The sequence below is a fragment of the Eublepharis macularius genome, chromosome 5 (assembly GCF_028583425.1).
Source record: "Eublepharis macularius isolate TG4126 chromosome 5, MPM_Emac_v1.0, whole genome shotgun sequence".
Lineage (NCBI taxonomy): Eukaryota > Metazoa > Chordata > Lepidosauria > Squamata > Eublepharidae > Eublepharis > Eublepharis macularius.
The window spans coordinates 150,266,863-150,293,933 of NC_072794.1; the positions used below are offsets into that span (position 1 = coordinate 150,266,863).

General features: G+C 43.3%; 1 protein-coding gene across 1 annotated transcript in view; it reads right to left on the reverse strand.

The window, feature by feature from the left end:
* SALL4 (spalt like transcription factor 4) overlaps positions 1–16,029 on the reverse strand; it is a 28,558-nt gene extending 12,529 nt beyond the window's left edge. Inside the window, exon 1 of the mRNA XM_054981172.1 lies at positions 15,957–16,029. Coding sequence (XP_054837147.1) covers positions 15,957–16,029 — 73 coding nt within the window. The remainder of the gene's footprint in view (positions 1–15,956) is intronic.
* Between the last annotated feature and the right edge of the window lie 11,042 nt (positions 16,030–27,071).

Sequence of the window (27,071 nt, forward strand, 5' to 3'; positions counted from 1 at the left end):
AAGACAGCACCCATCAACCGAGGGCCTTTCTCCACCTGCCTCAGCCACCAGGCAAATATGGATGAACTTCAAGCATTCCCACTGATAACCTTCCGTACAGATGCTAAACATTACCCAAGAGATCTCTCCACTGTTATTTTAGCAAAACTCCCTTCAGATATGAACTCTATTCCAGCCACACAGTTCCAATTACTGGCACGTGTGAATAAGACACCAGGGACCTAGCAGCTGCTGCTGCCCCCAACTGGTAGCCAGATGGTCTTAAAGCAAGAATCAAGAACTGTGTAACACATAAACCCACCCTTCAAGTTAGCCCGGTGGAAAGATGCTGCTTTCTCTTCTGTGCTATTACCATTCTGAACAACCCTTAATTACCACTGATTTCTTTCATCCCATCCCTACAACTGCCCTTCTCTCATTATCTCAGGGTTGCCAACCTTCAGACAGTAGCTGGAGATTTTCCAGAATTATATGTCTCCAGGTTTCAGAGATCCGTTCCCCGGGAGAAAATGACTTTTTTGGAAGGTGGACTCTGTGGCACTATAGACTGCTGAGGCCCCTTGCCTCCCCAAACTCCTCCCTCCCACCAGGCTCTAACCCCCAAATCTCCAGGAATCTCCTGAGCTGGAGCTGGCAACCCTACAATCCAGCACTTTTACTTTGCTTTTCCAGCATTCCAAAATGGAGTGGGGGAGAATATAGATCTAAAGTTTTTTCTGTTGCCTTGGGAAAGGGTGCCTGCTAGTATGCCAGCTTTTCAGATTCCCCAAGCCTGACAAAATGTGCTAAATTTTTGCCTATTGAAAAACAGGTATCCATTCATTTAACTAATTTTTTTTTAAAAATGCATAAAAATCTATTTTCCATATTGAAGAGGGGCGGGGGAATGTCAGCTTTGTCGACAATGGCAGACACTTCGGAAAAGCACAAACAACAGTTCTACACCCACAATTAATGGCAAGCACTGAATTATTTAAGCCAATAAAACTTTTACGGACGATGAAGAGGAAAGTGTCAAGATCTTCTACAGCAAGCGATAGCGATTCAGCAGCCCCCCACCCCAAGATGGGAGATGCTAAATGCTAAAAAAAAAAAAAAAAAAAAAAATCAAAATAGCTTCCCACACAGTGGTGGTTTTAAAAACACATTCTTGAACTACAGCATGGCAACGCTCCACAAGTTCCTGGCCAGGCTATTTTTAACTATCTAAAGTTTTGCATTCTCAAACCAGATTTTAAAAAAATTCACTGCACTGGGTAAAATGAAAATGTGTGCATACTATTAACAATGACAAATAGGCTTAGGAGCTGTAGATGCAGGAAGACTGAGAAACCACATTAGTATCAGTTTGGGCTTTTTTTCTGAGAAAAGAAGTGGTGGAACTCAGCGGGTTGCCAGCACAGGGGTCAACTCTTGGCGGGAGGTGGTGCTCCTGGTACCACAAGTGCAGGCATGCTCCCAGGGCCAATGACGTCACTTTGGGTCAGCTGGAACAAGGGGGGAGTTTTTAAAAGTTTAAATCGCCCGCGGCGAAAATGATCACATGGCTGGTGGCCCTGCCCCCTGATCTCCAGACAGAGGGGAGTTTAGATTGGCACGGAGGGCAATCTAAACTCCCCTCTGTCTGGAGATCAGGGGGCGGGGCCACCAGCCATGTGACCATTTTCAAGAGGTTCTGGAACTCCGTTCCACTACGTTCCCGCTGAAAAAAAGCCCTGGTATCAGTAAGTCACTGTAAAAGAAGTTATTTCATATGTAGAGTTTCTCTAGTCTAACCTCACTGGAGTAACAGCATAGTACTGTGCCACTGTTTACTTAGAAATTTCCAGGATTGACTGTACCCTATTTTTTAAGTAAAGGTTTTAATAAATAAATCCCATGTGACTCAAGGCAGCTTACAATTCCAGGGGTTTTTTTGTAAAGAAAGATACAAAAAGATATTGTAAAGCCCCATTCCCCCCCCCACAAGAAAATACCTGAAGCTTAAACCACCACCACCCCATTAAAAGCTCTTAGTCACAAATGGCCTTACAGTGCCCCCTAAACACTTCTAGAAATGGCGCCCTCCTCCGAGATCCAAGCCACAAGGTAGGCACCACTACAGAAGAGGAATGGACTCCAGTAGATGCCAAGTGAGCCACTGTAAGCAAGGGAGCAATTACAGGGTAACAAGCCTACAGGGGGCACATGCAGACATGAGGGGAGAGACGGGCCAGAGCATCACTAAATGAAGCATATTTTTTCCTTGTATGTGTAACAACCATCCAGATTTACATACAGAGTTCCTGCAAACATTAACTGAGATGATATAAAGTTGGTCAACATTCTCCACCCCATGTTGCAAATGGAGACTGGGAGAGAGCAGCTTACCTAACGTTACCTACCCAGCGAAGTCGAGCCAGAGCCAAGATTTGTGCTACTGACTTTCCAGCAGTTCGTTCAGGTCTGCCAGTCACCACAGTACAGTGGTAGAATCGCCAGTCTGATTGGTAAGGTTGCTGCACAGGTGCTCTTTGATCTTCCCAACTCAATGGCAGAAAGCCAAAGTTGTAATTTATACGTAAAAAACGACCCCAGGAGTGCCTTTGATACCCCCCCACTCCACTACAGCATCTCCCACATCAGAAGAAACAAGCTGGGCTTCACACTAAGGGCCAAGCTACACATGACGAAAGACACTTGCCTGGCAAGTGGATTGAGTGGAGGGCAAGTGAACAGGGGGAAATACACTTGCCATTCAAGTGTCATTTGTCACTTGTAGCTTGGCCCTGAGTGGAGCAGGTTGCCTCTTCCAATATGGGATACACTTCAGGGGAAGTTTTTAAAGGAAGCTCCATCTTAAGTGACTGACCCAGGAATAACTTCATTATTGGGGGAAGGAATATCGGGAAAATGCAGTTCATGCCTTGGTGGCCACATATATACCTGCTGCACAGACATTAGAATCACACAGGAGTAAGCTAGATAGTCGCATCCCGTCACAATTTTTGTGTAACTCTGGAAAATATGGGTGAGCAAAGATGCGACCAATCGTCCGGGTCTCCGTAACAGTCATACAGTAAACACATAAAGCTGCCTTATACTGAATCAGACCCTTGGCCCATCAAAGTAAGTATTGTCTACTCAGACCGGCAGCAGCTCTCCAGGGTCTCAGGTGGAGGTCTTTCACATTACCATCTACTACCTGATCCTTGACTGGAGATGCCGGGATCGGACCTGGCACATTTTGCATACCAAGCAGTGGTTCCAGCATCACCTTGTCCTGTCAAAGGATGGAGTATCCCAGAAGAATAACACCAGACATCCTAGGAAAGCTCACATATTGCTAATCAAGAAAGCAACTGAAGATTTCACCTTTTTAGAAGTTTTAAAGCCATGGGCGCGCACCCAGAAATCTTTGAGCAGAGGTGGTGGGTGGGATGGGCAGTTGAAACGCATGCAGTACTTAAGTTTATCATCAAACTGCTGCAAGACTGAGATGTTCCACCAGGCATATAGTTAAGGGCGGATCAGCAGTCATCCAGAAAGCCTCCCAACCAGCCTCCTGGCAGGGGGGCCATGTGATCATCTGCCCCCCATATGAGTTACAGCTTGATCATCTCCCCCCGCCCCTATGAGTTACTGCCTGATCGAAAAGGCCTGTTCCCCCTCTTTTTACCCCCATCCATTTGTGTTTTACTGGCAGGGGGTGGTTGCAAAGCCGCTGTCTGTGGGTGGTGTCAACGGGAATTCTGCTGTTTTACTGATTTTTTAAATGTAAATTATGCTTTATTGTTGTAACCCACCCTGAGACCGCTTGCCAGGAGGGTAGGATAGAAGTCTAATAATTAAATAAATAAACTTAATCTAACACAATTTGAAATACATCGCTTATAACTTAGCCTATACAAGAACTATGCAAAGACATATTTATGCGATTGAAAGTATAAACTTTAGACAAGCAAAACTGCAAATATATCCAATGCTAAAGAGAGAGCTTGTAAACTGCTCACCATATGCAGTATTGGTAAATATGTTTGCCATGTGAGGGGAGTGGGGCAAAAAATTTGAAAAAGATGACAAGACGTAGCTTACAAAAGCAAGTGCGTAACTTGGTCGTCAATCACAATTGGACTTGCATCGTAGTTGGATCTCGAGTTACACTTTATAATATCGAAGTATTCAATAGTGTAATGTCATCATGCATATTAACTGTGGACAAAATTAGCCCCCATCAAGCAACAAACATATGCTTGAAAATATTGCACATATTTAAAAGACAGAAAAGAGATAGTGTGGTAGAGTGTTAGTCCAGTATACCGAGGGTGCAACTTGATATCAGCCAGCCATGTGAGCACTGAAGTCAATGAAGTGTCCTGAACAAAATGCAAACAGAGATGCCTTCATCCATGGCCTTAAAGATCTCCCTGCCTCTGTTTTTTTTTACCATCCAGTCAGATGAAAAGTTCTGCCAAACCAGAAGCTTGCACTTGGTAGTGTTATTTTGCTTGGTCTTAATAAAATGGCATTGACTAAAATGGTGTTGACTGGCTTCTCTTTTCAGACTAGGATCTTGAAGACCCAGGTTCAAATTCCCACTCTGCCATGGAACTTGCTTGGTGGCTTTGGACTAGTCATACTGTCTTAGCCTCAATGACCTCAGAGTTGCAGGGAGAATCCATGTATGTTGGCTGCTCCTTGGTAGAAGGGCAGGAAAAAAATGTACCAGATAATTCGTGTCTGTCATTAGCTAATACAACACGTTCTGGTTGAATAAAACTTCACCTTCTCCAACAGTGAAAATAGGTCACTGCCATTTTTCCCCAGTGCTCCCCAGGAGGAAAAAGCAAAACAGACCCCCCCCTCCTCCCTTTCTCAGCTTCACATCTCTAAAAAGGGAAGAAGCAATTTATGCAAGCCAGCATAGGACTGGCATTTGATCATTAAATGCGATTCAAGCCCAGTAGTACCATAAAAACCAACAAGATTTCCAGGATATACGCTTTTGAGAGAAAAGCTCCCTTTGTTCGATTTGAGCAGTATCTGATGAAGGTAAAGTTTAATCTTACTGGTCTTTAAGGTGCTCCTGGACTTGAATCTCGCTTTTTTACAGCGGACCAACATGGCTTCCCACCTAATATGATTATTAAACAGTGGTTTATGTGCTCTGAGTGTGTGAAGTGTGAACATTTAAAATGCAATCCTAAACAGAGTTACACCCTCCAAAGTCCACCAGAGCTAATGTTCAAAGAGTGTAGCTCTGCTAAGGAAAGCACTGCGTATTGTATAGGACCATTTCCCTTACCAACACCCCCAAAAGAACAGCGCATCATATTCTATTGTTGGGCAGGTATTTTGTTTTCTGTATTTTCGATGTTCTCTTTGCCTGCTGCTATAGCCACATTTACCAAGACAAAGTCCCATTGATTTCAATGGGTCTTCTTACAAATCTACACTTTGGATTGCAGCCTCATGTCCCCATCTGTATAGCTTTTTGTAGTTGTAAAGTATCAAGCAAATAACTAAACGCCCCATCTGACAAATTTTTTCCTCTTCTGAAGGTTAACAAGTGGGTGGCTGGGGAGTAAGAGTCTTATCAATATTTCCTTCATATGTCACAACAGTTTGTGTGTCTTACCACAGAGTGGTAGAGATGTCCCAAAGTCACCGAAAATAGACACAAGAAAACAGGCAAAAGGATCCTTAACTCAGGTACTTCAACATGAAGTCATATTCTCTACCTGGGGGGCCATTGCCCATCACACATTTCTGACAGCGGCTGGCACAAATACTCCATGTCAAAGTAACACCTCACATTACAACCTGCACATGGAAACAAGTGGTGGCAGCTTCCAAACTAGGACCTATAACATATGGCTGATTCTGCACACGTTGGATAATGCACTTTCAATGCACTTTATCAGTCATTTGAGATGGATTTTTTGTTCCGCACACAAAAAAATCTGTTCCAAATGATCTATAAAAAGGATTGGAAGTGCATTATCCAACGTGTGCAGAATCAGCCATATAACTTAGCCTTCAGTTTAGCTTGAAGAATCTTACGCTGCTTTCACATATGTTGGATAACACATTTTCAGTGCACTTTAGTGATTGTTTGCAAATGAAAAATCCAGCAGCAATGACAGCTAAAGCGCACTGCAAGTGCATTATCCAGTATGTGTGAAAGCAGTCAAAACAAAGTGCATTCATTCCAGCAACAGATGCACTATCTTTCCTTGTTAATCCCTACCTCGCTACTCTTCCTATGGCAAATTTTAGACTGTACACTTCTTGGGGCAGGCTGAACTTTCCAAAGGCATGTGGTTGCACACGCCTGTGAAACTGTGGCCCAAAGACCTGATGGAGCTTGGCTCCTACCTGACAAGCAAGGATCTAGCCAGCGGTTCTCAAACTGAGAGTTGGATCCAAACAGTGGATCACAAGACCAAAGAAGAGGTAGAAGAAGTACAAGGTGAGCTCAGAGGAAGATGCTCACTTTGGCCTTGCTGTGCACATAATGTATAAAACAGCTGTGAAATGTGGCCCACTGTGCACTATGTATGAAATTATAAACTCATTGTTAACTAATTCCTGTATGTTACGTTGGGAACAGAGAAAAGAGTGTGGAGTTGTTTGGAAAGTTGGTCATGACAAAGTACAGCAAGCTGAGAAGTGGACCCCCACTTTACAATGTTTGGTAAGGAGTAATCTAGAAAAACTGAGAGCAGCGTGCCACAGACAAAGCGAGTATATGCAGAAAGACAGCTAATAGAGCAAACAGTCCCTCTTACATTCCCCTCCTTCAAACAATGGATGAACAGCACTGCTGCCTGTCTCTCTGGATAGGTGTCTAACAGTGCAATCCTAACAGTGCAATCCTAAGAAGAGTTACTCCAGTCTAAGCCCATTGAAATCTTAGATTGGAGTAACCCTGTTTATGATTGCATTGTAAGAGTTTTAGTTCCAACTTTTAAATTTTAATTTAATTTAATTTATTATATTTATATTCCGCCCTCCCCGCTTTCGCAGGCTCAGGGCGGATAACAAATACAAACAACATTAAAAACATTGAAAAACATTAAATAATACATTTAAAAACATTGAAAAACATTAAATATTACAATTCATGCTGCATAGTGGTTCATACATGCCTCTGTGTTCGCATAGGGGCGATGGTTTAACCCCTCCTTCACGGGGGGGGGGGGGGCGGGCACTGCCTGGCGTCAGCCATATGCCTGGCGGAATAGCTCTGTCTTACAGGCCCGGCAAAATGCAAGCAAATCTTGCTGCTGGGCCCTTGTCTCACAAGACAGAGCATTCCACCAGGCCGGGGCCAGGACCAAAAAGGCCCTGGCCCTGGTTGACGCCAGGCGGTCTTCCCTAGGGCCAGGGACACTTAAAAGATGTTTTCCGCCAGAGCGGAGAGTCCTCCGGGGCTCATATGGTGAGAGACGGTCCCTCAGATACGTCGGTCCCAGTCTGCATAGGGCTTTGTAGGTCAACTCCAAAACCTTGAACCTGATTCGTTACTCCACTGGCAGCCAATGCAGCTGGCGTAGCACCGGTGTAATATGCTCCCACACGGGTGCTCCAGCAATGACCCGCGCTGCTGCATTCTGTACCAGCTGTAACCGCCGGATCAGGCCCATGGGAAGCCCAGCATAGAGCGCGTTACAGTAATCCAACCTAGAGGTGACCATTGCTTGGACCACTGTAGTCAAGTCATGGGGAGACAAATAAGGGGCAAGCTGCCTGGCCTGCCGAAGATAATAAAAGGAAGACCTGGCAACTGCAGTGATCTGGTCCTCCATCTTCAGGGAGGAATCCAGAATCACCCCCAGGCTCCTAACTCTCGGGGCCAGTGTAAGTGCTGCCCCATCAAGTGTAGGAAGCCGGGGTCCCAAAGCTATCTCCCCACGACCCACATACAGGACCTCCGTCTTTGTGGGATTCAATTTCAGCCGACTTTGTCTCAACCAACCAGCCACAGCCTCAAAAGCATGCTCCAGGGCATCAGGGGCTGATCCAGGCCGCCCATCCAACAACAGATAGAGCTGGGTGTCATCCGCGTATTGGTGACACCCAAGCCCGAAACTCCGCACCAGCCGGGCGAGGGGGCGCATATAGATATTAAATAATAATGGAGAGAGTATCGCTCCCTGTGGCACACCACATACCAGTGGCCTTCGAGATGACACTCTCTCCCCAAGCACCACCCTCTGTCCCGATCATGGAGAAAGGAGATCAGCCACTGCAGTGCTGTGCCCTGAATCCCCACATCGGCAAGGCGGTGGGTCAAAAGCTCATGATCAACCGTATCAAACGCTGCTGACAGATCCAGCAAAATCAGCAGTGCTGATCCGCCCTGATCCAGATGTCTGTGGAGATCGTCTGTGAGGGCGACCAGCAATGAATATATATATAAATGAAGATATATGTACGGAGACAGAAGCTACCCTTTTAATATTCCTTTGTTTTTAAAAAGTCAGCCCTAAACACCCCATATATCAGGTCAATAATGCATCTACTGAGCCTTTGTCAACTAACCAGCTTAAAATAAATCCAACAGGGGTTCCTGCACAATTGTTCTAGGATAGCTACACTGCAAGATGCTTCTGCAATCACAGCTACCGGTATGGTAATGGGACTCATTTTATAGCTGGCATACAAACTGCGAAAAGAGGGCAGAGAATCCCAACCACTAGCTGGAGAGTTTGTAGTGAAGTATACATTCTGAACATGTCAAGTTGCCTTATACTGAGGCAGACCCTTAGTCTATCAGAGTCAGTATTGTCTACTCAAGAGTCCAGGCTGAGATCTTTCACCATCACTTGCTACCTGATCCTTTCAATTGACGATGCCGGGGATTGAACTTGGGACATCCTGCATACAAAGCAGATGCTCAGCCGCTCAGCCACAGCTCTGGCCTTGTTTAAACTCAGGTCTCTTGAGCTGCTCCCAAATCCCAGTCAATGGTTTTACGGTTTAAGAATATCAGCGTTTTGTCCCCTCCACTTCCCATTTCTCAACCTCACCCCCAAAGGAGATTATTGGAATGTTATGCCTCAACATTGTGTAAACATTGATATAGAATTAATTTAAAATTAGCTGGGAGTTTTAGACATGAAGTCAAATGAATGGAAAGTGCTGCAACAATAGATAAGGAGCTCATCCTATAAATGAGCTTTGATTCCATTGTGAAACCTCAGTATTAAAGCCACAACCCATGACGTTCTCAGAGGGTTCTCTGATAGCCTGGTTTGATTTATTCGAGAGCCTCTTAACTATGCCTAAATGAGCAAATTCGGCTCATGACTTTTCATGCTTCAGTATCATTACCCTCCTCATCACGGTGACTTGATTTAAAACAGTCCTTCTTGAAAAAGCTCTCTGCTGAGTCAGGGATTTCCAAATAGGCTACCTTATCATGTTTTTTTTAAAAGGTATGATCCTGCCACAGTGAACACTTTTAATCTCATTTAGTTCAATGGGATACATTTAAATTCCAATTAAATAAACCTACGTTGCTTAATTTGGCTTATAGTACCCCCCCCGGCCACATCTGAATGATACAAGCCGCCACCCCCACAACCCCTTCGTTCAGTGTTCTTTAGATGTCAGCATTATTCAAAAGTCATGGAGGGCTTCTAATTTTTAGGGCTTCATTTGCTATGTGTATCATCTTGGTCATTTAGATCAGTACTTTTTAAAATCAGAGGCAAACATACACACAAAAACAACCAAAACCACCCCATAAAAGACTCAGATGAGCATCTTTTAATTGTTTTGAATTTCTTTCATTAGATATCTCACCAATTGTCCTTTTAAACATTAAAAACTGGAAGTTTTTTGGATAAGCATTTCTAGTTTCCAACCATGACTTGCAGATAGCAACACCATTAGATATCCTCGGAGCTGGATCAATACCAATTAGTTACACATGTAGGCCAGAGAACCTTTGTATAAAATTAGATGCCTTTTGAGTTTGCTTTCAACAATTAGTTAAAGACAACTCAGGCGATCAGAGCAATTTGTGAATAACACTCCACATGCGAAAGGTTCCCCCCCCCCCCGAAAAATTAATACTTTAAGCATTATACCAAGGGAAAGACAGTATCAACTTTGGTTCAGTGTTATAGGTTTACTTGAACGTAAATATCACAGAACTTAACAGGTCATGCTCCTAGGAAGTATTCATCATTGTACCCATTAATTTTCTATTCCGTGTTTTCCTACTGTAAACTTTTGGAAACTATTGTAGAAGTTCCTGAAAATCAAGATGGCCAAACGCTAACCCTTATTTTTAAAAACTCTCCGTAGTTTTCGGTAGATGCTCAAAAATAAAATGTTTGGTCAACAGCTGAACAACCACCAAATGAAGGAGGATAATTTCTGTATAAAACTGAAAGCAGCCATTTCCGAAGAAGTAACTTTTTTCTGGCTCAGTTTTCAACATGAACCGCCTTTTTTAAGCCAAGAAAAAAGGGATGGCACAGCATTAAATAAAACTGGAGTTATTTGTGCACAAGGTAGCCAGTCCCAACCTAGTATTGTTAGCTTACAGGAGGCATAGCTAATGGCTCCAGATGAGCAGCTGCATTAATCTGCTGCAGAAAAAAAATTGATGGGAATCTTGTGACATCTTAAAGATGACAAAGTTGGTCCACAAAAGCCAATTTTTTTAAAAAAGTTAATCTTTAAAGTGCTGCAAGACTTATTACTCATGCCTACCTAGACTATGCAAAAATATAAGGAGATGCATAAAAGGAATTCTTATTTGCTATCTAATGCATGTCTGAATTTAAAGATCCAAAAAGGGCAGATCCAAACATAAAAGCCATGTTTTATTAAGACCCATCAGACTAACACAAAACAGCATGCAAACTTTCTTTCATGTTCTTCAGAACTCTTCATCAGACTGTACGTTAAAGGGGAAGGAGAGAAGAAGAAGAAAAAAACTTATTCGCTACCCCATCCTGCGTTAAAGATCTAGCTCGATGAAGAGTTCTGGAAAACTCACATGCTTGCACATTGTTTTGTGTCATTTTGGATGGCTTTAAAGGCATCGCCTGGCTTTCATTCTGGCCTACCAGCCGCTCCTTCACTCAAAAAAGGAATTAATTAGACATTGAGCGGAGAGTTGGACTAGATGGTCTGTAAGACTCCTTCCAACTCTATGATTCTATGAAACAGCTATAGAATTGTTACTCCCATTACCGCTCATAGCCCCTGGCTTCATTAGTAAATAAAGGGAGCAGAGACACCCACATATTATAAATGCCCACCCTAGAAGAGAGTGGGGAGGAAGGAGGGGAGGGGAGAGAGAGACCCCTGGCTTCGACCTTACCTCAGGACCGTTTCTTCTTCCACACTCAATTAGGTCCACCAGCAAGTCCCCTCGCCTATAAACAAGGCAGCCCCAGACCACACTTAACACTAGTACAGTGTTTAAGACGCGGCTAAACAGCGCAAAACCCCGCTGCCAAGGTCAATTGCATGAGAGTCCTAATTGTAAGCTTGACATCAACTTACCACCCACCGCAGGCAGGAGGAGGCAGAGGTTAAAGCAGCAGCTCTGTCAAAACGTCACATGCTGCTGGGCTGAGCCGAGAAGGCCCACTCACTACAAACAATATAGTGTTTCACCGGTGGTGGTGGTGGTGGTGGGGACAACACCCCCCCCCCAGCTGCCTCCCCGCCAGCTATCCCTCCCGGTGCTTTGTCTAAACGGTTCATCCTACAGCCCGTCAATCTGAACACAGGTGGATCCAGGGTGGCCGTTTCAGTAGCATTCAAATGCGAGGTGAGTGAGCAAAACTTGTTTTCAGTTGTTCCAGGAACTCTAAAAGTTCTCTTTGCTACCTGAGCTGCAACACAGGCTCATTTCTAAAAGCGAAAGCAAAAAATGGATTTTACGTTAACTTTTCCTTTCCTGCAAGCTGATTCGCTTTAAAACCAGAATTTGTGGGGGATGTGAAATTTCCCAATATTGAAGTGATGTGATCCAACCCTAAGCAGGAGGCCTGGCCTAATAATGGGATTGTTTATTGCCTATGCCTTCTAAATTTTTGTTGTTGCTCTGATTCTTAAGTGGAAACTCCAGCTACAGGCCAAAAATGGTAGGCTTTTAAAGTTTTCATCTCCCTTTTGGGAGTGGGGAATGTAGGTTAATAGCTGCTACACAAGTACAATGGGCAGTTAAATCCTTTGCAGTGGAAAATGCTAATTTTCAGTATGCAATTATTACTCTCAAGTGACCACCTGCTATTTTTTTGATCTGTTAATTAATCACTGAGTCAGCAGCAACATCCCCCCCCCAACCCACATTATATTGTTTTTGGGAGGGGAGGGGAGGTGATTCACAGGTGGCTTTGCACATTTTAATTTTGCTTAAGTTTCCTTCCCTAAAGCCAAAAGATAAAATGCCTTCTTGGCATGCATAGTTAGTCTATAGAACAGATGTATGTGGGGTGGGTGGGTGGAGGAATAGACAGTCTTGTAGCACCTTAAAGACCAACATTGCAGCTGATGAAGAGTTCTACAGAACTCAAAAGCTTGTATGCCATTTTCTTACAACTAATTCAATTAAAACTAAAAGATGGCTTTAAAAAATTTGGACTGAGGCTTGCACCACTTTATAGTATGCATTATAAACATGTTAGAATCTTGGGGCATCTGAAAGACTCTGTGTGTGTGTGTGCGCATGTGTGCGTGCGCGTGCGCGTGTGCGCGCACATGTAAACTCTTATGGAACTTTTCTAATGTTCTTGATATTTGAAGATGCGTCACTGAAGAACGTCTGGGTTTCATATCCACACAGTCTCACTGAAACAATGTGCAAACAGTGAGGAAACTGATTTGAGATTCACTCACCCTTGTGAATTCTATCATAACATGGAAGTGCAAGTTTCTGCTGCAGGTTTTAATATATTTTTGTGCCAAATCCGTTCTACTCCACATTACTTAAAAAAAATGATTGAAGGAGATCTACAAATACTTATTGCACGATATGATACGATATATGATATGAGAAACACAGATCCCAAAGCTCACTTGAGCAGATTTCAGCAAGATACACTCCACCTTCCCTACCTCACAAAGTTGTTGTGAAGATACAAAGCAGGATACCACATTAACTAAAACAAACAAGTCAGATAGTCTTTTATAAGCAACAGCCTTAATCAGATATCCAGTGCTGCATCCAATGAAGTTGGTTTATGTGTGCTATGAGCACAGCCACGCTTCTCAAATGTAGCAAGTAAGTGATGTACAGAAGGCATCAAATCAGCCCTTTCTCATCTAGGCACTAAACAGACCTATACTTGCCTAAACATCTTGAACCTTTCTTTTCTAGGCTTTAGTTAAAGAGTCATCAGCGTGTATTCCAAGGAAGTTTAAGAGTAAAGGAGCAAGATTTGGGTCCAGGAGCCCCAGTGATCAATGGGATTTCCAAGGTATGAGCTTTCCAGAGTCAAAACTCCCTTTATCCTGCCTTGAAAGTTCATACTCTGGAAATCTATCTGGTCTCTAAGGTGCTACTGGACCCGAATCTTGCTCTTCTACTACAGAACCAACACGGCTACCCACCTGAAACCAAGAGTAAGGGCTGTCCATGTAATTTAACCCAGATCTGCAAACCAGGAAGAGCAAGCTCCAAACCAAGAAAGGGGTTCAATCTCCAACAATAAGGTAGGAAATGCACTTTTTCAACTGACCGCTCAATGCAAGCAGCGTCCTCAGAGTGGCGCCAGAGAGCAACCGAACCGTCCTATCCGCACGCGAAAAAGTTACCTTCCAAACAATTGACCAGGATTTAAGAGCGTGATGTTGTTATCGGGTGATAAGAAGCTCGAACAGTTAATGAAAAATATGGGGTCGCTCCTCCTCCTTCTCTTTAGCCCCTAGTTTATAAAAGCTCCCCACCACTGCAGTAACGCTGAAGGCAGCTGCTGCAAAATCAGCGTGTGAAAACCTGAAACCTGGATGAAATAAGCAATATATCTGGCAACGAGGTGCCTGCGCCGGGATCGCGAACGCACGTAGGCACATTGGGGTCTTTTTCCTATTCTCTTCCCCTCCCATCCCGAGCTGGAAACTCCGAAGAAGTTATTAACCCTTTTGTTTCAAGGCGGCCCCCGGAGATGACTTTCCAGCAGCAGGCGAAGATTTACATGTGGAAACATCACCCCACCCCACCCCCGCGCCATCCTAACCATATGCACAAAGGGAAAACAGTCATGCATTAAACATGGGATTTATGGCCTTCTGGCCAGCTTGCCGTTTTCTTAAATCACCATTAACCGGGCTCAACAATTGCACTTTGGGACTCAAAAGAAAGGGACGGAGCGAGGAAAAAGATTTGAAACCTCCTGCGGACTGTAAATGGGAGCACACGCACCCCCTCCCAAAGATACATTGTTACCGAGCATTTCCATCAATTGTGGTGGCGATGCGGGGAGGGGGGGGGGAGAGTTTATTTTGGAAAGCTGGATTCTAGAGTTCACTCCAACTTTTAAATATATATATATTAAAATGTATTTTTATGATTCTAAGCCATTCCCTCTGCATTCATCCTTGGAAGGGGGAAAATGCACCTTCAAAGGCAAGTATGGGTAGAAAGTCTCCGCGGAGAGTAATCGACGCCACTTAAGGAACACCGAAATGGCTTTACTAGCGAGTTGATTGTGAAATCTCAATCTCCCAGTTTCCCCTTTTCCGAGAACTGATCGTCCCCGCAACGACCGCAAAGTTAAAGACCGCATCGATAAATGTCCAATGGTCAAAAAGTTTTTTTTAACTCCCCCCCCCTCCAGTTTTACTCGGCATCAGCCTTAAAAAAAAAGAAAAAAAGAAAACCCGAAATTCAAGAACAGAAATACAAATCCAGCTTCCCGATCGGCTCCCTGAAAGCAACGCATCGGATTCGATTCATCACCCCAAAGCGGGCATTTAAAGGTCTCCGAGCGAATTCTACAATATCGGTGCTTCCTGCCCCAATCATCACCAGTAAAAATTTAGGGATCCAGCCAGAAAATTCTGGTGCCTTTAGAAGACGGGGGGAGAGGAGGCAGCTGGAAAAAGAGAAAAGCCAGCAGCGTGTTTGGAAATATTTTCAGATCGCCTCTCCCCACCCCGCCCCCCAACACACCATATTAGCTCACCGGAGTTATTTTAGGAAGTCGGAAATCAAAGATGGCTGGAGGTCAGGCTACGAAAGGTCCCGGGCTGATTACGATCTCTCGCCCTCGCCACAAAAGATAGCCCCCAGTTTTGCATGGGGGAGGGCGGCCAAAAGAGCGAGAAAGCCCCTCATGCAAATAAAGGCAAGGCAGAAAGGTGGAGAGACCCCCCTCCCCCCAAAAACCATCCTTACATTACAAAAGGTGTTTCTCTCGCCCTCCCCGAGAGATTTTCGCCCAACAGGGAAAGTTTGGGGAGTTCCCTTCTAAACCCAGGAGAAGGTTTTTGTCCCACGCCAAGGATGCTGAAAGAGAACCCGCAGCCAGTTGAGAAGGAAACTTTTTTTCATGGGTGGGGGGGAGAAGGGGGCCGGAGGAGAAAGACACAAGAGGATGGAGCAAAAAAAAGTTTTAAAATTGCTTCTTTAAAAAAATGGAAGCTGGGATTCCCCCTTGTTAAAAAAATCAAGGTGATCTAAAGCCGGATCCGGTTCGAATGAGCGATGGATGGAAATGGGGAGGGGGCTTGAAAATTAAAACGATGATGATAATAGTAATAATAATAATACACACATTATCTACGCCGCTCCTAAAAACCACACCAAAGCGCTCGGATGCGTAAAAGTGGTCCAGGTACTGCGCCGGGCTCCAGATCGCGAACAAGGAGCCCCGTGCGCTAAGGGGGCGGGTGGGAGAGCAAAGCCGCTCGGCACAAAAACCAGCCCACCCCCCGCTTGATTTCTTTTGCCCATCAATTAAAGTTGGTAATTGCCCGGGGCTCTGCGGGTCGCGCTTTACCATTTGCTCCGTCCGGCGCTTGCTGCTCGTCCGAATTGATGTGCTGCGGCTTCGCCTGCTTGCGCCTCGACATGCTGCACCCGCATCGGGAGCAAAATAGTAGCAATTATTTTCTTCTTCTTCACAACAAATTCCTAGAGTTGGGAAATTACTCCCCGGGAGCGGAATGCGCATGTCAGAGTAATTATGATTATCAATAATGCATTGCGATTTATCATGGGTCCCTGACAGCTGATTGGCTTGAGGCCAAGAGCTCGCAGATTATTCAAATAAGGTCCATTGATCAGGCAGCAGAAGGGGACGCTGGGCCTTGTAGTCTCTCCCTCTTTGCGGGCGGCGGGCGGCTCGGACATGTGATTGAAGCCTGGGCGATTGCAAACTCGCACACAAGGGAGTGGAGTTGAAGATCTGCCACTGCCTGATTGGATTATATTTCCGGAGGGGAGGAGGCGAAAATGCCCTGGATCCATCTTTGAAAGTCAACAGACGACGGGGCAGCTTGGTTCTCCTGGGTTATCAGGAGAGAACAATGCCTCTGTTATCTCACCTGATATATTTTTTTTAAAGTCTCACCTGATATATTTTTTTTAAAGTAGTCAATTTTTTAAAAGGCACTTTTGGAAAAATAGTGCAAACTGGAGAAAATGCGATGAAACTGAAATATCCCCAACCCCCAGTAACCTTGTTGCCTAATCCTATGCATCTGTATTGGGATGTAAGACCCATTGGGTTCAGCAGCGGGTACTCCCAAAGTTCCATTGGACTGCAGCTATATTCAGTGTCCTTAGGATGGGTGGAGGCTAGCTTTTGCATGGGAAGAGATTTTTTTTTAAATTATAATCGGATACATTTAATGAGCCATTCTTCAGTGTTTTGGCATAAACAATGTTCCAGTGTATGGGGTGCATTTATATCTCACTTTTTGGGTACCCAAGATGCTTCGTGTACATATCTCATTAATCCTTGTTTTTTAAAAAAGACCCTTTAAGGTAGGTCTGTTAAATTAGTATATTCATGTTGAAAATGTGGGAGGTAGAGAGAGTGGTGGACGAGCTAAGACCACTTTGAAGAGTTTATGGCTGAACTAGGACATTGTGGCACAGGGACTCTGGCACCTTTTATTTCTTTCAAATGTGTTACTGTAACTTGCTCCTTCCATTCTTTGGAATGCCTGACATATATATTTCTTGGATTGCCACCTTTTAGTCTACCAGGGCTCCTGTGCCTTTATCAGCTGTATTGAAGACAAAAATAGGTTCACCTTTTTTTCTGGCGTAGAAATGGAGTGCTGGAGAACACAGGAGAAAACAGTTGGTATTAGGATGCGAGTTCAAATGCTGCTTCTATCATGGACTCATTCTGTTGCACTGAATAAATCATGGTCTATAAAACAGAAATAATAGAACAGATAATAGATATTTATGCCCCGCTTTTCTCATCAATGGGGACCCAAAGCAATTTATGATCTCATCCTCCCAGGTTCTATTTTGTCCTCACAACAACCCTGTGAAGTAGGTTAGGTGGAGAGTGTGTGACTGGCCCAAGTCCGCCCAGCGAGCTTTCATGGCAGAGTGGGGATTTGAACCTGGGTCTCCTAGATCCTACTCTGACACTCTCACCGCTACACCACACTGGAGTGAGCAAAACACAGCTGTTGTAAAACACACTGTATTTTTCTTAAAATGAAACGTTACAGGAGTGTGTACATTTTGCCAGTGAATCATTTATCTTCCAAAGTCAAAAGTATACTGTTTTGTTTAAATCTCCTATCTAAATATACTTCCCATACCAAGTTATTTCCACCCCCAACTGATTCACACTTCATTTTGAAACTTGGGTATACAAAGTACCCGACATTTAAATGGAAAATTCTTTGCACGGCACCGTCAGTTGTGAATAGTGGGTGAAACACATGCATTTAAAAGGGCTGAAGTTTCCTCACAATAAACACAGAAAGCAAGAAAAGAATGACCTGCTCTATTTTTATGGCAGGGCAAGTTGGTTGTATGCCTGATTCACAATTGGCACATAACATTTTGCCGTTTAAACTCTTGCTTACTTAGTCCCTGTGACCTACAAAGCTGGCCAGACAGTACATAAACCAATTACTCCACAATGTTATGATTATTTTAAAATAAATTAATCATGCTTTCTTCTTCATAATCAATGCACTCCACATATATTTTGCTATTTAAACTCTGGTACTTAAAAAAAGTTAATTGGTTCCAAGGAATAAGTGAAATCCCCCTCCCCCCAAATTACTCTACAATGAATGATTTAAGAGTTATAACATAGGGAGGCAATCTTGGAAATTGGTTTAGCTAGGATTAGCAACACAACACAAGAGAGGAGCAAGAGCGTTCTCAAGTTTGCAGCCTCAGATAGTTTGATCTCATAAATCTGATTGAAACCATAAAATATCTGAGATAATATGCATGTCCAAACTATACTTTTTTATTTTTAAAGAAAAAAACCCCACAACTTTTCTGTTTGCACTGCTATAATAGAGACAATCTCACTGAAAGCTTTTCTGTGAGTGACTGCATCAGATCTATGCAAAAACAAATGATCAAGATGGCATTTTTATAAAAGGATTAGAACTGCAGTACAATGGAATCACTCAGGAGTTCACTTTTATAAGTGAACAGGATGGCAGACCATTGCAATGTTTATCGTATGTATTGCTTTGATCTTATTGCATTCCTTTCCACCTTTGTAACCCACTTTCTGCATTATGGTATGTCATGTCTTAGACAGGGTTTTTTTTTTTTTGCATTGCTTTCTAATTCTGCAGTCCTAATCCTATTGCATTGTTTGTTGGAAGTTTAATGTTGCTTGATGGAATTGCTTTTTATATTTTCCAATCTTCCTTGAGTCTCAATGAGAAAGACAGACTATAAATGAATGAATGAATGAATGAATGAATGAATGAATGAATGAATGAATGAATGAATGAATGAATGAATGAATGAATGAAGTCCTTGCTTAGAGACATTGCAAAGTCATGCAGAATATGGCTGGCTGGGGTAGATACCTTAGGTTTTGTAGAACCTTGCAAAATGTCCCACAGTTCTTCTTAAGACCCTGCTAAAATCACTATATGAGGACGTGGACATTGCTCCTAGTCCTTTGATATAGTTAAGGGAATTCTCTTGAAGTCCTCCTGTCTTGACAGTACAAATTTCCACCATGGGAGAAGTCTCTCACTGAAATGCTATGAACTCTCTGTGATGTCGGATTACCAGCACTGGAGTGGGAAATTCCTGGAGTTCTAGGAGTGGAGCCTGGAGTGGGCAGAGTTTGGGAAGAGGAGGGACTGCTGAGGGGTATAATCCCATAGAGTTCACCCCCCCAAAGCAGCCATTTTCTCCAGATGAACAAATCTTCCAAGAGATCCTTAGACCCCACCTGAAGTTGGCAACCTTACTTACTGTTTACACAATGAAGTTTTCAATGGTGAAATCCTTAAGGCAGGAACGTTGACTTTCAGTTACAGATTTCAGCACGTGGCTTGGTTTCCTTTAAGAGAACGGGGAATCAGGAATGCCGGTGTAGTAGGTAGGAAAAACAGCATTTTGAATAGGAGACAGTAGGGCAAATAAGGGCAGCTTTTCTCTGAAGCATCAGCAAAAATAGAACCCCATCTGAATGTGTGCCTGTCGAATATTTGTATGTATATTCCCTCTTCTATTACAGCCTTCAAACTACTTCCAAGAGTTTCTGTGGCCGTCAGTGTTTCCCAGACAGTAAGTGGTTTGAATACACAATGTCTAAAGCAAGTACTCCACAAAGAAAATAAACAGGTAGCTTTATTGGTCCACCGTAAATTCCAAACTCCATGCAACACTCTTTATTAAGAGCAACCAAAATAACACAGCACATTATAATTCTGCATTGTTTAACATGTCATGTTTAATTCTTAAGATTTGTGTAGTTCTAGTCCTATTGCATTGCCCATGACATGTCTCATCCTATTGATTGCATTTACTTAACAATCTGCCTTGGGTCAATGAAAAAGACTGACTATAAACAAAGTGAATGAATAAAGTAAATGAATTGCGCAAGCTTCTGAGGTCTCCATATCTCTTCATCAAGCTGGATTTTTAAAAACACATGCGGCTTGATTAAGAGTTCTTCAGAATGCAAAAGATTGCACAATATATTGTGCTATGTTGATTAGTCTTAATTTTATTTATTTTGTTAGGTCATTTATTGTCCACCTTTCTCACAGAGACAGCAGAAAGATTACAATATATATAAAAAATTCAATCACACTGTGTCAGACATCCAGTAAACAATGTAACAGGACTAAGGTTAGAGAAATGCAACAGCGCAAACCAAAAGCTGTTTGCTTTTTTAATGCCAGAATTAGATGATTTATGAAGCGAACTTGTACCAAGTTAGATTATTAGTCCTTCTAGCACAGTAGCATCGACTCTGACTGGTAGAACAAGTAGATAGCTTTAAATACTTGGGAGTGATTGTACAAGCAAATGGCGGTTGTTGAGGGAAGGTACAACAAAATCCCCTATGCAGAAAGACTATGTCTATGCCCTTTGGGAGAGGTAGACTCTGCAGAGCACATGTTCTTCAGTTGCCCATTCTATGGAGAGGTTCGTTTAAAAATTATTACTCCACTATTAGGACTGGTAGTGGCTTCCCAGGGTTTCAGGCTGAGAGAGATCTTTCTCAAGTAAGGGTTGCCAGCTCATGGCTGGTAGCCAAGAGGAGAGGGGGGGGGCTTAAGTCTTCAGCATCACTCTGATACCATGATATCACTTCTGGCATAACCTAAAAGTGACATAATCGCACTAGGGTGATGCTTTAGTGTTTTGCCCAAAATTCCACTCTTTAACCATAGAGTTTGGGGTGAGTGTTAGAGCATCACAAAACATGATGCACAAAACAGAAGTGATGTCATGGCGTTGGCACAATGCTGGTCAACAGTGCTCCCATTTTCCCTGGCATTTCACACCCACCATCCCAGTGAATGGCAATCGGTAGCATAATGGGAGGGGGCAAGTTTCCAATTCCCACAAGCTGCTACTTGAAATCCTTTCAACTGAAGATTCAGGGAATGGAACCAGGAGGTCATTGACAGTATGCAGCTAACTTTCCTGTATAGAGCAGTAGCACTGCCCTTATGCATTCCTTTCTACTTAAGAAATCTGACTGCTACTTGTAGGGGGACAGACAGAAAAGTTCCGTTCACCTTTGAAGGAACTGAAGACAGCTGACTGACTCAAGTGCAATCGTCTGTAGAGTGGTAGCCGTGTTAGCCTTTTGCAGCATAAACAAGCAGGAGTCTAGCTTCTTAAAAACAAACAAGATATTATTCCAGTGTCAATTCTGCAAACTAGAGCTCCTGGGTTTAAGATGGAATAAAATTATGCTTTCTAAAAACATTCCATTAGACTCCCATTTGTTTGTGTGGTGCAGAGTTACTCCAGCCTAAAAATATTGAAATCAAGGGGCTTAGAAGACTACAGCAATTCTACTTGGAATTGCATTGGAAAACCCCCGTGAGGAAGAGTTTACCTAGCACAAAACTTGCTGTGCTTTCTCAATAATAGTGACTCCCTTGGTCTTAAAGGGTCACCCTTTTTAACGGATCACTTAAGATTAAAAATTGCAAGAAGCTCTGTTAATCCGCAGATTACAAAAATAAAAGTAATGCCTTTATTAGGACCAGCCAAAATAACTCAGAAGAGTGTACATTGCATTGAAATGTGGAATCCAAGATTAATGATACAATGCTAGGTGTACCACTGGCTTCCCTTTGGAGCACAATTCTTCCATGGTAGTTAATGCTTCATATAGGAGCATCTTCAAAGAGAGGAGTCCTCAGGGGCTACACTGCATGGATGTTTCAGAGATGCTCAGTGCAAGGCCACAGGTCATCAACCTGCTCTAAAGCATGGAATTAGCCCATGTTGACATTAGGAAGGGTAATGGTCTATGGGGTCTAATCCTCTCCACTTGTTCTTATGTCCTGGTACTAGGTGAATGATTGCTAACAGTCCCCTCACAAATATACACATGCTTAGAGGCAGAACAGAAACAGAATCTCCACAAACTCTTATCTGTGGACATAAGAGTGTGATGTAGTGGTTAGAGTTGGACTGGCACCTGGGAGACCCAGGTTCAAACCCCGCTCTGCCATGGAATCTTGCTGGGTGACCTCAGACCTGTCACTCTTTCTTCTCCCGGGCTACTTCATTAGGGTTATTGTTGTGAGGAGAAGCAGGAAGAGAGATGAATAACCTTGTAAACCACTTTAGGGCCCCATAAGGCAGAAAAGTGAGATGTAAATAAAAATAGTTTGATGGAATTTTGCTGAAATGGAGCGATATGAAAAAGAATCGCCTTCTCAGCTCTATCTACATTCACATGTAAAGTTGGCAGGAGTTCACCCTGAGACACTGCTTCTCACTATAAGAATGGATAAGACAGAGGAGATTAGTTGTAATTCTGGGAGATCTCCAGACATCACCTGGAGATTGACAACCCTAGACAGATTACAGCAGCAGGGTTTCATAATATTTGTGTGGTGGCAGGCGCTACTGCTATACTTCCAGCAAAGTCTTTAAGTTACCGGCACTGCCTTCAGATGAACACCTGGCAATCATTTTTATGACAAAGGCGAATGAATGGCACTAAATACAGCTGTAGGTCAATCAGGAAAGTGTTATCGCATCTGCCGTGCTTACCCATTTCTTATATACAGAAGCATTTCCCCTATCTACCCCAACAAGGAGAATCAATTTTAGGAAAGTTGTATGGTGCCATCCCAAAATTCCCTCTGTTATGCCTTCTAGGAAGGAAGATCTATGCTGGACTGGGCAGCCAAAGGAGGGGAGGGGATGGCACCTAATTTAATATTGTACAAGCAAACAGATGAGAGGGATTCTGTATTCCTTTTCCTTCCTTGCCTTATCTCCTGAAAATCTAAGTAAGATCACCCATGAGTATCTGCCAATCACCTTGCTACGATAGGCAGGGGAGCAGTAGCAGGTGAAAAAGTTGGCAGTCCTATTCTGTACATGACCAAGGATGTGGAGATAAACTGGAGGGGCTGGAAAAGAAGGATATAAAAGTGAGAAACAGTGAGATGCAGTGATTAGTATCATACTAGGATCTGGAAGACCCAGGTTCGAATCCCCACTCTGCCATGGAAGCTTTCTGGGTGACCTTGGCCCAGTCACACACTCTCAGCCTAACCTACCTCGCAGGCTTGTTATGAGGATAAAATGGAAGAGAGGCGAACAATTTAAGCACCTCTGGGGTATACATGAATTAAATAATAAAATATTTCTTTTCATCAGACACGTGCACCAGGATGTGCTGGGAAGATAAAAGAGGTTCAAGCCCACCCCTATACCGAACGACTGTGTTTAAATTAGAAAAAAAAAAGTGAGAAACATAGATTTGTTTGTGAAGATTGTAATATTGAAGACTGAGGTCAAAATTCCCCTCCTGAACACTCTTTCCCCATCTTTGCACATCCTATTTTTTCTCCAGGAGACACCTCTCTATGCAAGAGATCATGCATGATGTATGATGGGAGTCGGCTAACTTTTTCACTCAGTCTCACCAAATCCCCCTATTTACTGCACCCCCATCCCACATGGCTCTTATCCATGCAGGTCCCAAGATCCCTAGCATAGCTTTTTTGGTGATCAAAGGGGCCCCCTTCCTCTTTTTTCCCACTAGCAGAAAACCTGGTTGGATCCAATCAACCCAAGGTTTTTCCTAAAGTCAGAGACTTCCATTTCATAGGACCGAATCCAGTGCTTCAGATAACTCTGGTCCATGACCGCTTAAATTGGGATAGTGTTTAAAGGGCTGTTTTTTGATGCAACAGAGATTGCTGTCTGGAGTTTGTTGAATGGAAGCTGTCCCCCCCGCCCCGGTGAGGGATATCCCAGGGGATATGCTGCTGTATATTTCTTTTACTTCCTTCCTCTTACATTATCTCTTCCATAATTTAACAAACAATCCCACAAATTATGATTGAATGCAGCTCGTTCTTTCTGGGAGAAGATGGCATAAAATATATCAGGAACTGAAGTCTGAAAAAGACAAATCTGGGAAGCCCAAGCTAGTATCAAAGACAGATTAGGAGGCCTATAGAATCTGTAATATTTTGAAAGACACATTAACTGGCTCCACCGCCCGGAAGAATGACAAGTATGTGGGCTAGGCAGGTAAACAAACAACTGCTGGGATGTTTGTTAAAATGCCCAAGCCGTTTCATCTCATCCAAAGTAAACATTATCAGATCTATTTTTTCACAGTATGAAGCAACAGCCTGTGTTACAGAGAGAGGATGGGATCCGTGGAAGAGGAGAATTGCCCCTATCTTTAAAGTTTAGAAGATCACACTTTTTTCATACATTAGCTTGATCTGCTAACTTGAGCAACATAGTTTATCAGCAGACCAGCATGTACACGTGGGGGAAGAATGGGGGAAGTCCCCCACTCCCTCCCTCCCATTGCTGTGTGTATTTATTTATTCAGTACATTTTTATTCTCTTTCCCCCTCTCCTCCCGCTTCATTTAATGAGCTCAGGGTGTCATTTGTTACTCTCTTCCTTTTGATTCTTACAACAACCCTGCGATGCAGACTAGGCTGAGAAAGAGAGTGACTGGCCCCCGGCCACCCAGCAAGCTTCATACTGGAGTGAGGATTTGAATCTGGGTCTCCTTGACACACTACCAACTGGTATAACTTTTGGATGTGTGAGATTCACCTAGTTGGTGTGAGGGTCACAGATGAGGACAGAAAGTGTACACCCAACCATGTTGCAAGGTGTGCATGTGAATGCATGAACCAGACAGTGCAATCCTATGCAGAGTTCCTCCAGGCCACACCTATGGCATTGTCTAATTGTTGTTTAAGCCTTGATTCTGTACGGGATAGGGGTGCTACATCCATCTTGGAAAATTCCTGGAAATTGGGGGGGGGGGAGCCTGGGAGAGCAGGGTTTGGGGAAGGGCGGGATCTCAGCTGGATATAATGCCATACAGTCCACCTTCCAAGACAGCTGTTTTCTTCAGGAGAACTGATCTCGGTTGTAATTGCAGGATGTCTCCAGCCACCACCTGGAGGTTGGTAACCCTAATATAGAACTGCAGCAGACAATTTATATACTAAGGCTGGTGTAGTTTTGGATTCAAATTCCCAATGAGATCAGGCACTGTCTAATTGATAGGGTTGCCAACATAGGGGTAAGAAATTCATGGAGATTTGGAAATGGATTTTGGGGAGGGCAGGACTAGAGGATGGGAGGAACCTCAGTGGGGCATAATGCCACAGACTCCATGTTCTAAACTAGCCATTTCTTCTAGAGATCTGACCTATGTAGCCTGGAGATCAGCTGTAATTCCAGATCTCTCGGTCATTTAGCGTCCTTCACAAGATAGTCATGAAGATAAAAATGGCATAACCCCATGTAGACAACCTTGAGCTACCTTTGAGGAAAGGCAAGATTTAAATGTATAAACAATGTTTGTATGAATCAGCTCCAACCTCTTATCATTCAGGGTTTCTTAAACTCCAGCGAGGAGGGGCCATGGGTGAGCGGTAGAGCATCTGCTTTGCATGAAGAAGGTCCAAGGTTCAGTCCTTGACATCTCCAGTTAAAGGGATCTAGTAGTGATGTGATGTGAAAGACCCATACATGAGATGCTGGAAAGCCACTGTCCGCTTCAGTAGACCTTGATGGACCCGTGCTCTGATTTAATATAAGACAGCTTCATATGTTAATGTGTTCAGTTGCGCCTTGGCGACTGAGGAAGCTTTATGTTCTTTGAGCAATATACTACTCACATAAACCAACACGTACATACTAGACCCTAAGTGAATAGAATGGCTTAAAGAAGCAGTCCCTAAGAGTCATTGAAAAAATTCTTAGGATTATTCTTTAGGTTACCCGGTACAATTTTATACAGAATGAGAAACAAAATTCCAGATGACTTTATTTTCCTTCGAATGTAGCAAAACTAGTATTGCTTTAAGGGTCAATTGTATATCTATTGTTTGAGACCGATTTCAGGCTAGACTTTTAACAAGGTAGTTTGACTTGAATTAAATGTGTGTGTGGAGGGGGAGGGGTGGAATTCTCAAGCAAATTTGCTTAGCTTGTTTGCAAAAATTCAAAACAGAGTTTACTGAATAGATTGTTCCCTACCCCTCACCAGCATTACCAGTACAGATACTGCTGAGTTTATATATTTTGAAAAGGAAAAAAAATGAATTGAATTTAACAGATTCTATCTGTGTTAAATTAATTTGCACATGCAAGTGAGCAATGGATTCTTCTTCATTCCTCACCACCCAACTCAACAAGAAGTGATGTCGAGAGCTTAGTTATTTGTAATAAAGTTTTCAAGCTGAACTAGACATCTTGGACCCTAAATTTTCAGTCAGATGGTAGGAACTTGGACCAGAAAGGCCTAGGTCCAAATTCCTCTCTGTGATTAATGGGGGAGGGAAAGATATTGATGGTTGTGCATTAATTTCAACATGTAATTGTGCCCTGCCCCGGAGTACAAAATGTATGCATAGTTATGCCAGTCTAAACCCATTGAAATAAATGACTTAGAGTCTCTCTACATGAGACGCTTCCACGCGTGTTCATCAAGTGTAGGGAGATGCAATGTTAGCCTGGAAGCATAGTTTTAAAAGATAGACCAGGTGGAGATCGCTCCTCAGAGGGTTTGCTAATTCATCTTTGCCTCCAAGAAGGCTCTGTCAGTTTCACCTCTCCAGTATAAAACTGTGTGGGATCACAACCAGAGGACAGCAAGGAATGGAAATGGGCTGGAGCTGCCTTCCAGAGCCGGGCTTGTGGAGAGGTTAGAATGGGCTGAACGGGTCATTTTGTAGAAAAAGAGCTGCAGGAACTCATCAGCATAACTCATTAGCATATGCCACACCCATTTAGATCACCAGAAGTGTCATTAGCATAACTGATTTGCATATGCCACACACCCCTGATGTCACCGGAAGTGTATCGGAAGGCAACGCCCACCCCTCAGGCTCCACCCCAAAAATCTCCAGGCATTTCCCAACTTAGACATAACAGTAACAAGAACAATGTGGTTCTATAG